Source organism: Calliphora vicina, chromosome 1, assembly GCF_958450345.1.
Source record: "Calliphora vicina chromosome 1, idCalVici1.1, whole genome shotgun sequence".
In the NCBI taxonomy this organism is placed as follows: domain Eukaryota; kingdom Metazoa; phylum Arthropoda; class Insecta; order Diptera; family Calliphoridae; genus Calliphora; species Calliphora vicina.
The window spans coordinates 143,604,900-143,618,779 of record NC_088780.1 but is presented as its reverse complement, the minus strand read 5'-3'; the positions used below and the strand labels follow the sequence as shown (position 1 = coordinate 143,618,779).

Sequence of the window (13,880 nt, the reverse complement as noted above, 5' to 3'; positions counted from 1 at the left end):
TATTAAGTTGCTAAACTTTAAACTCTTAAAGTTATGATCATTTAAAAGATTAAAATGTGAAAATATAGAAGTGAAACCAAAATTTTCAGTTTATTTTAACAGACGTATGCGATATTCTAACAATAGCTTTTAACATATGGCGAATTTAATGTCCAGTGAACAAGCATTTATCCAATTGCATCCCACTAAGCCCATCAAGGAAAACACCTAAGCTTTCTTTTGAGAAAAAATGTTTATTACTTTTTTTCAAAAGATTGAAGAAATAGCTATCTAAACTATTTGGGACACATTTTGCTAAGAATAATAGGTAAAAAGTTACAAGGATGGAAAAAACCACCTGTTTGGCCAAATTGACAAACTTTGACCCCCACTCAGAGTGTTCTTGATTGATCTTGTTGATGTAAATTTCATACCGATCGGAAGACATCGGTTTTAAAAAATTGTTCACTTGACATGAAATCCTATATTTAAATTTGTAACGATTTAAGTTGTATCTTGTTGGTAACTGATCATCAGGTATATAACACGACCTACAAAATCTTTTAAAGAATTGGTGTAGACTTTTAAAATATTTAAGCTTTTCGCCAACATCTATCACAGATATCTTTGAACTAGGCTATCATAACGCGAAATAAGATTTTCTTTATAAATGACATCTTCTAGTAGGTTGGCCGTTTTTAAAAATTTGGTGAAATTTTGAAATTTTTTATCACTTATTTAATATGAGAAAAAACATTTATATTATGAAAAAAACGAGTAAAGAGCTATATTCGGCTGTGCCGAATCTTATATACCCTTCACCAAATTACACTTTAAAATAAAAATTTTAAATATTTTTAGGTAAAAAAAATTAAATTTTTTTTCCAAAGTTGTTTTTTCTAAATTTTTCTTTAATTTTTTCATTTCAATTTTTTTTTTTTAAGTTTTTTAAAATTTTTTTTTTTTAATATTTAGTGAAAAAAATTTTTGTGAAAAAAACGGCTTAAAAAATATTTTTCCGATTTTGACCAATTGTAGGTCCAACTTACTATGGTCTTATATACGTTGTTGCAAAGGTCTTTGAAATATCTATCATTATATATCCATATTGTCTATATTAATGACTTAGTAATCCAGATATGGGTCATTCCTTATATCTCAGCCATTTGTGGACCGATTTTCTCGATATTAAATAGCAAACGAGCCGGAATTTCGTAGATATTGATGTATGAATTGTGTGTGTATGTTATTTGGGGGCTTCGGAAAGTTGATTTCAACACACGTCGACTCCGCTATCTATGACGATCCAGAATATATATACTTTGTGGGGTAGCAAATGAAAAATGTAGAAATTACAAACGGAATGACAAACTTATATATACCCTTGCCACACATGGTGAAGGGTATAATACATTTTTTTATGACGTTTATCTCCAAACACATTTTGCTTTCACAAAACTACCGCGATATGTGTTTACCATCAAAATTGGTGTCAAATTAAAGTTTTCATTTAGCTTGATACCAAAATCGTATGAGCGTAAAATAATTCACGGACTTAAAAGGTGAAATTTTGATAAAAAAAATAGGTCAAATTCCGAAGGGCATGTTTTTTATACCAAAATATATTCCGTAAAGAAAAACATAAAATTTGTATGTGTTCTTAAAGAAAGTTTTTTTTTTAATAAAAAAAGTGTTAAGTCGTACTTTCGCCCAAAAAGCAAATATCTACTATTTTTTGAATTTTGATATAGAAAATCGTTTATTTTTGAATATATAATTGATATTATGAATTTTTTGAAATTGATATATGAAAAAATCTGATAATGGTATGGCGGAAATTATAAGACATAAATAGCACACGCAAGCAAGACCTAGGCAAGCGTTTCCCAAAAATATAAAAAGCTTTGAAATCGGATTGGAAACCAAAACATGGCACGTATTTAAAAATTTTACAAGTCGAAGGTACCCTACTTTGAGCCCCCATAATGCCGCCCCTGTAGCATTTGTAGGGTCCATTTTAAAAACTTATAATTGTGTACGCCCAAGTAAAATTTTGGTCCGATCAGGATTAGAAATGCCAGAAAGTGCAAATTTCCACCACAGCTCGCTGGTTGGCGGCATTAGGTTTTATGTTGGCTTTGAGGGCCGATGTAGTTTGTCGCTTATTCGTCCAACTTAAGAAAAACCCTAATATTTGTCTAAATTTGCATGGTCTCGGTGGCCAGTTCACTTCACGATCACGTGAGCTCATCAAGGGAGCTAGCCCTTGACCACAAAGTATACAGAGGCGACACGTCAAAAAAATTTCAAAAAAATATATTTGTCTCTTTCGCTCGAAACAATTTCAACTGGTTTGGTTTTGTGCTTATTTATATAGTTGTTTGTTTTAACGCACTGTCTGTATTAAACCGCAAATTTGTTTTCTCTTTCTATCGAAACAATTTCAAAAAAAGGTGATTTTAGTGTTTTTGAACGGTCAAATTTGACACCTCTGTATACTTTGTGCCTTGACGGTGATGGTCTGGCCAATGTCGTTGTCAATAAATTATAAACCGATGACGCCGCCAGCACAAAACAGTGACTTTTTCGGAATATCATGGATTCTCATTGATTTCATATGGATTGATATCGTTTAGCCGATTTCATATCTTGCGTGAACAGATCACCAATTTAGATTATACAATTCACGCTGATTTGGCAAAATAGACTGAATAAATGATAACCAATTCGACAGATAAAGCTTCAGCATTGTTGTCGCTATCAACTGAAAATTTCGGAAGTCCCTATTGGAAAAGCAGGTAGTAATTATCGTATAGTAGTTAATTCAGTAAAATTATTATTTATGTTATTATCAATGAAACATTTATTTAGGAATGTTTTACTGAAGAACTATTATTCAGATCGCCCATAGTGCTGCCACATTTATATTTAGTAATTTGTCTGCAATATGTTTTTACTATATTGAAAAAAGAATTTAGTTTTTTTATTGAAGACAATTTCTGTGTGTGGTTACAAGTGTAAAACAATGCAATGATTTATAGAAGATTTAAATAAAACATAAAAAAATAAATATTCATTGGCATTTAAATAATACTGTGCTCACTAATCGAATAGGTTAGTATAATTGGACATACATATATGTATATTTTATGAATTATTATTTGATATTTATATGAAATATATCGAATAATATATAAAATGTGGTTTCTTAGTTTAAAATAACTCCTGAATTCCTTAGAAATTTCAACATGTTCCAAAATATTAACATATTTTTTACTTAATATTATATTAGAAAAAATAATAATAATAATAATAAAATTATACAAGAAAATAACATTCATATTAATTCCATGTGTTGCAATAAAATTTTAAAGCTTATTATGCACAGACACCGCTGCTTTATACACTATACAAAACACAACAAAGTCCCTGAAATGTTGTCAGAAAAATTATGATTTATAGTACCCAGTACACTACACGACTATACAGACTACATTACATTACATTTCACTACACAACCATATCATACATACACCTCTAATGGTTGCTACAGCTACTGTTAGTTGGTAGTTGGCAGTGGTATGCTGGAGCACAGCTCTACATGAAGCATAAGTTTATAGCCTGCTAAATATGTAGCACGAGTATGTATGTAGAATATTATAGTTGCTGCTGTTGCTGCCAAGTAATGCAGTAATTTTTCAATATTTTATATTGTAACAATGTTTTTCTTTTCGTTTCGTTTTTCCAGATTTTTAAACACAGCCAAACAAATTTATAAATATATGAGGATAATCAAAAATTTTGGAGAATTTGACTAAAAGTATATTTTAAAAATTTTTTACTTTCAAATTTTAAGCTTTTATTTTGAAGCATTTGTACAGTATAAATGTAGGATCGGGTTAGAATCCGGTGTTTGATAGGGGAAAGGGACAGGACGTTCGTCTACAGTTCATTACATAGATTGGTGAATGTGTTGGGTTTATAACGAATGGGGACAGGACGGAACAGGAACACGATAATAAAAGCCGCACGTTTTGGACAGTAATCATTAAGTTGTGATTCAGTTGTGGAGATCAGTCACTGAGTGATAGTTTCTCAGAGTGACAAGTGTAAAAGTATTTTGAATTATTGTTTTTTCTTAATTTAATTGAGATGTAAATAAAATGTAAATAGAATGAATTTGAATTGGAAGAAGTGTTTATTTAAAGAGAGAGTTATAACGATAAGCAGCGCAAACAAGAGGAAATACTTAAGCCAGAAAGAGAAGTAGAGTTCTGCAATTTGGAAGTTAAGCCAAAGGAAAAGAGATGGAAAGCTAGTTTTCTACATAAATTTATTTTTTAGCTATGACCTTTTCCCATCTTTCTGGCAACATACCCATATTTTGATGCCAAGAACGAATCAAGCCTTTATCTCATAGTCTTTTCAAATGTGAAGCGAGAGGATTCTGCATCGACCGAATCAAATATTAGTCGGACGGGTCACTTCATAACCACTACATTCTCAATACTTTTATTATGGTTTAAGTCTGGCAGCATCTTCTGGTTCATAAGAATCAGTTTCGATGGTCTGGTCAGATTTTAGCAGCTCATAATACATATCTTCCACCAAATATAGAGAATTACCTTAGCGCAAAAATCTAGTGACTCTAATTTATGTTAGACTTAATCTGTAAGTTAGAAACTCTTAGTACAGATATCAAATTAATGAAAAAACTCTTGTAAGTGTCAAAGCATATTTTTAAAATTTCAACTTTTAAATGACCATGACTTTAAGAGGTGAGATTAGTGGATTAGGATATTTGTTTCTACCCAAAAGACAAACAAGCCATCTGAATTCAGTTTCAATGATTCTCCAAAAAATTATGAATTTCCTCATATATGAACATTTTATTTATACAGTGTGTTTGTTTATGGCTGTGTACGTAAACATATCTTTAGAGACTTTTTAAAAGATTTACGACACCGCATATGTCTGCAGGTCAAAATCAGTAAGAAAGAAAGACGAATAAAAAAAGTAAACGTTAAACTGTTTTTGTGGTTTTTTCCAGTTTATATACGTTGTTTTTCATCACCGTGCTTTTCATTTTTATAAAAAGTAAAATTTAATATAAAAATGTTTGTGTAAGTGCAAACAGTGGGTGGAAATAGTTTAAAAAATTAATTTTTGCACTGTATAAGGTACTACCACAATAATGAGGACAATTATTATAAGCTTAAAGTGATACAAAAAAATTAATGAAGATGAGGAATGATGAAAGTTAAAATAGCAAATAACAAAAATCAACTGTTATCATAGCAGTGACTAACACTGTATGCTCAAATATTTATACAAAAAAAAAAAAAAAACACACAGTTACTTACCACCACGCACTTCACATGTCAGCACAATATTGTCGCCTTCAAACAGAGGACCCACTGCACCGGCAACATCTCGACCCGATGCATCGTATACCAAGATTTGATGTGGAGGAACTAAAATATAAAAGTTCCACGTATAAAAATACACTCCAAACCATTTAATGTTTAAAGTTAAGCGAACGAAAACTAAAACTAAAAATACACTTACCAATAACCGTTAAATTTATTCTATGATTGCGTGTAGGAGAATTTTGGAAGTCAACGCGACATCTATACACTCCCTCATCGTCCAATTGTATATTGTCAACTTGTAATTTGGCAGGTTGTTTAGATGTCACAAAATAAGCTCTGGGACCAAATGAATTTGTATCAGACCAGTACAAAGCCTTCTCGAAAGGTCTCCCCCGTACATCAAAACTATAACAAAAATTATTTAAATATATTAAATTGTTTAATACGCTTATAGAATTTTAATTAAATTGCTTAATTATGTAAATTTTTTTTCTCGTTTTATTTTTGTATTGACCGCAGTTTAAATTTGCTGTCAGACAACTTGTTCCAGTGTTTTCTTTTTCATTTGTTTGTGTGAATTTAATATTTTTTTTTTTATATATTTTTAACTGTTGTTTTACAAACATCATTTGCATCCTGTGTATGTTTTTGTGTGAAAGTATGCATGTGTATTAAACTGTTACAGTTCACTTGACAGACAAGTGAAAAGTGAATTAAATTATTTAATTTTTTGACATAAAAGAGTTGAAATACTATGTAATGCTTTGTACTCTATTTTTGCGTGTGTGTGTATATAATGGATTTGTTGTGATTTGGTAAGAAATTTACTCTAAAAGTTTATAATAGACTAGCTGACCGTCCCGGCTTCGCTGGGTAGCTATTAATAAATTTTTACTTCGTTTAGCAGGTGCCACGCCCATTGTACCTATGTAGGTCATAAAAAATTTCATCGAAATCGGCCCAGCCTTTAAGGAGGAGTTCAGTTACTGACACACATACAGACGAATTATATATGTAAATAAATATGGACGAAATGAAAAATTTCGATAAAAATAACACTCTGCTACAAAATGACACTTTTTGTCAGAACTTGAAAAGCGACCTAATGGGGGTTGTAGACCTATGTGAGGACATACTAAAACCGTTTTCAAAGATTTTGAAACACCCTCAACATTTTGAGATATTTTGAAAAAACAGTTTTAGGGTAGGTCGTAGTACTTTAGTACCTCTAACTCACATATTTTTAGACCGATTTCAAAATTTTAAACAAAATGTATATCAAGAAAAATTGCGTAAGTTTTTATAAAAAGTTTTACTTATTAAAATCTGTTTATATTTGCAAAAGTTATTAAACTTTTTTGAGAAAAGTTCAAAAAATTTAAATATTTTTTTATAGTTTTTTGTTTATTTTTATTTATATGCGCTGGGGGTGAAAAAACTAAAAATGGTGTTAATTAAAATTTGAATAACTTTTAGAATTTTCATCCGATTTGAATAATTAGAACCATGTTTTGTTAAGAACTAAATTTCCTATATATATTGGTATTAATTTTTATAAACTTTCATATCAAAATATGCAATGAAAAGCGACTAAAATCAAAAATGTTGATACATTTTGTTTTTCTTTTAGATATTCTTAACAAAAACAATACTTATAACTTAAAAATGTATCAAAAAATGCACGTTATTTTAAAGCGTAATCAGTTTTCTTTCCAAACCCGTTAAACAATTTAAAGTCGGACAAAAACCGACAAAGTTACAGGTCGATAAGTCGACGAACATCACTGAAAACGGTTTTTTCAGAATAACTTCTGAATTTGAGATACAAATTTGTAGTGTACTCAGCTAGACCTATAGCCCACGCTAGGCCGTTTTCCAAGTTTTTTTTCCATCGTAGCACCGTGTAATTAATTCATGAGCCTTACTCTTCTGATTTCGACAATATTTGGTACAGTTTGTTTTTTATATAGGTTCAAATTCATTTTGAATAGAACTGTTAGTTAAGTTATAAAATCTGTATCATGTATGATCTCGAAAGCTAATTAATCGTTTTATTCATTCAATCCATTAAAACAGGATATATCTCAATAAATATACCTTTCATTGCCTAAAGATTTTGAACATCGCTTAACTGAACGCATATATAAGAATACAATAATGGGACCATGGGGTTCTCTGGATAATTAGAAGTTTGTGATATATTTTGGACTTATGCTAATAAATTCAACAAGTAGATATCTACGGTGTAAAATATCTAGCAGATAAAGTCACGATTTTTAAGTCAAAGCATATTTCCCGTTGGATTTAATTTAAGTACAAATTTATATAGACATTCAAATTAATGTGAAATTTGTAAGGAATCCTTCAATGTCCCAATTTATAGTTTTCATATATTTTGTGTTATAAAGTCGTTTCTATGATTCTGGCGCATAAATGAGGCTGAATTTGATCGATGTCATGGGTTATATTAGGTTTGGGGGCTGATGTGATTTGTGGCTTCTTCGCTCTTTGACCCGTTAGACTTTTTTTGGGGGGTTTTCTAAAGTCGCACCTCCACCTGAGATAACCATGCCCTTAACTAGCCATCCTGTTGAAACCACATGTCGTTGGTGTGCATATCACCCAATTCAGGCCAAAATAAGACTTTTTCGAATTGCTCATGGATCTTGTGTAGATTGGTATTTTCATAAATTCGGTAAATTTGTTTGTTAATGTACTCATTCTCAGAAGTTGGCCTAGGCGTAAAATAAGAAGCGTTCGGAAAACCCATTTTATCATTTTCACGTACTGTTGAACACTATATCTGTCCATGGTTGTTTGGTAAAGCAGAATGAGTAAGTGACAGCAAAAGTGTATGACAAGTAAAAGATAGATGTCAATTTGACAGATATAGCTCCAACAATATAGCCGCTACCAACTGTCAAACTATTGGATCTTTCGAAAAATAATGAACATAGTTTACCATTGCTTGAAGGATATTTTTAAAATTTGTTATAATTTTTATTACGATAAAGAGATTTTTATGATATATTCAGAAAATGAATTTCTACAGGAAATCTATAAGACTTAGTTTATGAAAATCGCACAACAAATTATACAGATGTTCCCAAGTATGTTTCATAATTATTGCTGAGTTTTTACTTTAAGTTAAGAACCACACGATAGCTTTTAATTGAAGAAAGCTATGTATTGTAATATTGTAAAAATTGTTCAAGCGGTTCAAAAGTTATACAATTGAAACTTCACAATTTTATACGTTTCTTATAAAGAAACTCGATATAATCTAAACCATGGCAACTTTACAAATTTTATGGAACTTCAGATTTTTGTCATATAGAAGTGATAATCTATGGGCAAGTGTTTTTATTTCATAATCCAGTAATTAAATTATAATCTCACTATATTTTATTAAACATAAAATTTACAAGTAAATTAAAATTAATTAAGTACATATAGGGTAACATTTATTCGTTATAGTTTAAGTTTATTTTTTATTTTATTATATAGTATTATTACTTTTTATAAAGCTGTACTTTTTGTTGTTTGTTACATTATTATTATTTATCCATTATGTGGAAATATTTTTGTAAAATTATCTCATGCGTAATATTAAGTAGATTTATTTGTCAGATTGACATGAAAATACATAAACTATAGTACATAATTTCACATCATTTTACAAAGTATGCTGGGAGTGATGTCGTACAGTAATATTGTCATGTCATTTGTAACACATTGAACAACTCGTCAAATTATTATTATTTTTTTTTTCATTCTCTCTTTTATTTGTCCTACATTTTTGCTTTATTGTCCAGTAATATGAAAATGTCATTTGCATGCGATACAATTTTTTAAAAACTTAATAAATTCGCTGGATTCAATTTAAGAGGTTTTTATAATAACAATTGCTGAAATCTAATATCAGCACTTTACTATGTAGTTTATAATGAAATGTTGATCTCTACACATGGCATCAGTAGGATTATATTAGATCCGTAGATCCGTGTTTATCAAGAACAGTATCTTACCAACACGATTAATGCCAGAATTATCTAAATATATCTGCATATACCTACTTAGTCATAAGCCACCAAAGTATTAGTCATTAGCTTGTTCGGTCAGACCAGACAACTAGAAAATTTCAATGAAGAAAAATACCAAATTAATAAAAATTACAGTTACATAATATTCAAGTAAGAAAGCTATATTCGGCTGTACCGAATCCTACATACCCTTCATCAAATTATATAAATTAAAATAATTTTTTTTTAAAAAATTTTTTGAAATTTTTTTTTTCAATAATGATTTCCTACCAAAATAGAGTCAAAATCGGGAGTATTTTTCCCTATTTTGAACCATTGTAGGTCCAACTTTATTAATAACTTATTATTAATAACTTAGTAATTTAGATATAGATACAAAATAGGCCACAAATCGAGGTTATCCTGTTTTTTCCTTATATCTCAGCCATTTGTGGGCCAATTTTAGATAGCACCATAATCATATACATATGTAAGTTATTTGAGGGCTACGGAAAGTAGATTTCAATATACAGACGGACATGGCTTTATCGAATCCGCTATCTATAGCGATCCAGAATATTTATACTTTTTGGGGTCGCAAATTAAAAATGTAGGAATTACAACCGGAATAAACTTATATTTACCCTTTCCACTCATGGTGAAGGGTATAAAAACAAGTATAAAAGTACAGTTGGCTCTACATCAGTTGAAGTCCAAAGTTTTCCTAAACCAAGGTGATTAACTGTATCTCTCCTGACAATTTAAATACGTGGTCAAAAATGCCATTTAAATAAAGCCTATGTGATCCTTTACGATTTGCTCATAGATCATTTTGCAATCGGAACAGTAGTTTATTACCAACGTTGTGCCTCATTTAATCTACTCAAAAAGTGATTCATAATAACCTAAAGTGGTTAGATCACTACTGTCACCAATATTTTTCTTAAGTTTCATCAAAATCGTCCCAAAAATATATAATATTTCGCTATCTCTCCATGAAAAATTCCAAATATTGAAAAATTTGACCTTTGACCCTCAATATTTAAGGCTTAGCGTTTTCCGATTTTATTAAAACTTTTATAGTATATTTAAAATTACCTAGACTATAATATGCTTAACAGATTTTAATTAAAATTAATTCGCCAAAATATGGGCAAAAAATTTGTTTTTCTCGAAAATCGTAAAATTTAAATCACAGGTACGGAAAAACTATAGGAGGACATACTTTTTTCACATTTGTATTCCCTATTACTTTGTCAATAAATATCCATGTGATGGTGAACAAATTCTGAAATTTGTTTAACAAAATTTTTAAAAATTTGAAATTGGAAAAAAAATTAAAAAAAAATATTTTTTTTTGGTTATACCTTCGAATAGGTTAACGGTATCCTATGAAGATAAAAACTCATATACAAGTAAATATGGATATATTTTAAGTAAGAATAAACTTTTGTTTTAATATTTCTCAAAATATGTTAATTTTGTTCCTACATTCTTGTTCTAGTGGCCTGAGACACATTAATGGCCGGGCGATTTTTTAATAACTTTAAAATTTTTTAACTAATTTTCGTCTTTTATATCTCATTAGAACCACAATTATGTACACATTTCGATTCTTTTAAATTAAATTGCAAAAGTAATTACTTAATAGCAAAATTTTTACAAAATCTGAAAAAATTTAATTTTTCCCCTTGTAAATGCACCTCAAAACTAAATCGAAAGCACTTCTTAGAACAAGATAAACATTTTTTTGGTGGTATTTTAGGTCATTACTAAAGTTTTCAGCGGGTACCGTTTCAACATTTCAAAAAATTTAGTTCTAAGGGACACTCTAATGTACATACATAAATATGAAAGTACTGATTTAGACGGTTATTTGTTGATTTGAATGTAATGCAAATAATGTGCAATTTATTTATAGAATACAAAATTTGCATAAATTTATCATTGGATTATTGTATAATGTAATTTTGTTGTGAAACATTTTTATTGCTAGGAACAAAAAAAATACAATTCTTTGAATATCCAAATAATGACATTAGATCTATTTTAATTTTAGGTTTGTTGTACAAAATGTCAACTAACTTTAATAATAAACCTTTAAATAAGCTTTCCATAAGTTAAAAAATCTATCTGAATCATTAAAATTTAAGTTTTTTTATATTCCTTTAAGATAATAGATACTTTACTTTAATTTATGCATTTCTTTGAACCATTTCTAAGAAAAGTTTACATTTAGATACATGCTTTCCGGTAAAATAAAAGACCGACACATTTAAATACTAATTTTTCAACACTCTCAAAGTGTTGATAATGATGATGATGGCACAGATGAAGATATCGTCTTTTCTGAAATACAAAAAAAAGTACACAAAAAAAATTCCTGCTAATTAACAATAAACCACAACAGTAATGTTTGCAGACATTTTCAAGCATATATTTTTTCTTTTACACAGAAGAGAAGAAATAAATATATTTTATGAATAAAAAAACAAGTACAACTAACACCCCCCTAAAACTCTGTTCAAGAAAAACTTAATTGCCGACATTTATCTTTGGAAAAGGAAACGCAAAACGTTATAAAAATAACAAGCAAACAATCTTCAAAACTAACAAAGAATGTCTTCAAATTAATGCCACATAGAGGTGACGCTACTTCTGCTATAAAACATTATAGAACAAATTTCAGAAAAAGACCACAACCGCACACAGTCAGACACAACAGTGGCGGGAAGCCAGCCAGGCAGCCAGTCAGCATTACCATCACTGCCAACCAGACAGGCACAATACAGACATCACAAGCCAGAAACTGCTCCTTCATTCATATGTTCGTTCGTTCATAATGTGTCTTCGTACTGTGAGCTTCAGTTTTATTTTTACTTTTTATTTTATTTTCTTTGTAGTCAGTTTCTAATGCAAACGCCACAAACCACAAATGACGACATCTTTACATTGTGATAAGCATAAGATATATTGTATATATGCACACAGGATATAAATTGTGTCAGCGGCGAAGAAATAAAATCACGCGCAGGACTAAAATGCTACCAAAAAACAAGAAAACAAGTACAAGCCCGCACAGAATTTTCTTAAGAGTAAGTAGAAGAAAAGTGGAAGAAAAAAAAATATATATTAAAGAGGTTAAATATAAACGTTTGTAAATGTATTCCAACACTGTAAGTTATCACCAAGACAGTTAAGAATAAAGCAGCAGCGGCAACAACAGTAGTAGCTGGAGAGTCACAAATGCAAACAATAAAAGACGACCAGGACAATGACAGCTTCAACTTTTGATATTAGATGAGAGAATGAGAAAAAAATATTTGTGAAATCTTTGTTACACTGTTTCTTGTAGAAACAAGTAAGAAAGTATGGTCGGTCAAGCCGATCATATAATACCCTACACAAAGTAAATGTGTAGGGTATTATTCGAATATAATAATTTATATCGTTTTGTTTTATTCTTTGCAGTGAGTAAAACAAAAACCAAACATAAACAATTAGAATGATTGTCCCATTTTGTTTTGTATTGTTTTTGCTCATGAGCGCAAACTGTACATTAATATAAACGTACGCAGCTATAAAAGAAAAGAGTAAGAACAATATTAAAAAATTCTGATAAAAAAACGTTTAACAAACGTTTGGTAATTGATTTACTCATTATAATAGAGAACACAGTACAAAAAAAAAAACAAAACGATTAAAAAATACGTTTCTCTATCTGTTTTGTACTCAAATGAACGATTGTAACGGTAAATTAAATAATGTAGATGAGTGAAAAGCTAATCATTTCGTTTTCTCTCTTTGTTACTTGAAAAGTTTTTGTTTTGTTTTTGCTCATGTACAATACAATATAAAAATTTTGATTTGTTTTGTACATTTTGCAAACGTTTGCGAAATGTTTTGTTTGTTTTCATACTCTGTTCTTGAGTGATTTTCGGAAGTGCGCCTTATATGGGAGCTATGACCAATTATGGACCGATCACCATGAAATTATACCGTGTGATTTATGTCTGTATGAAAGTCATTTATGTTGAATTTTGTGTGTATACCAACATTTTTAAGAGACTTATGCATGTTAAAGTGATTTTCGGAAGCGGGTATATATGCGAGCTATGAGTAATTATGGACCGATCGTGACAAATTTTGGTGACATGTATTTTGTATATATAGAACTTATCTGGAGCGAATTTGGTGTAGATATAAGTATAAATTAAATATTTATGACCGATAAAGTCCAATTTCGGGAGGACATTTGTATGGGGGCTAGGAGAAATAATGGACCGATTTCAGCCAGTTGCAATAGGCTTGGTCCTTGAACCGAAAAAATTATATGTACCAAATTTTTATCGAAATATCTTTAAAATTGCGACCTGTACTCTGCGCACAAGGTATACATTTACAGCCAGACGGACGGACATCGTTTAATCCACTCAGTCGATTCTAAGTCGATCGGTATACCTTAAGGTGGGTGTTGGACTAATAATTTTGGGCGTTACAAACATCT

At 30.0% G+C, this 13,880-nt stretch overlaps 1 protein-coding gene across 1 annotated transcript in view; it reads right to left on the bottom strand.

Moving 5' to 3' along the window:
* Window positions 1–13,880, bottom strand: part of side-III (sidestep III) — a 460,575-nt gene that overhangs the window by 101,655 nt on the left and 345,040 nt on the right. Inside the window, exons 3-4 of the mRNA XM_065503027.1 lie at window positions 5,548–5,756; window positions 5,343–5,453 (exon numbers count right to left, since the gene is read on the bottom strand). Of these exons, the coding sequence (XP_065359099.1) occupies window positions 5,343–5,453; window positions 5,548–5,756 (320 nt within the window). The remainder of the gene's footprint in view (window positions 1–5,342; window positions 5,454–5,547; window positions 5,757–13,880) is intronic.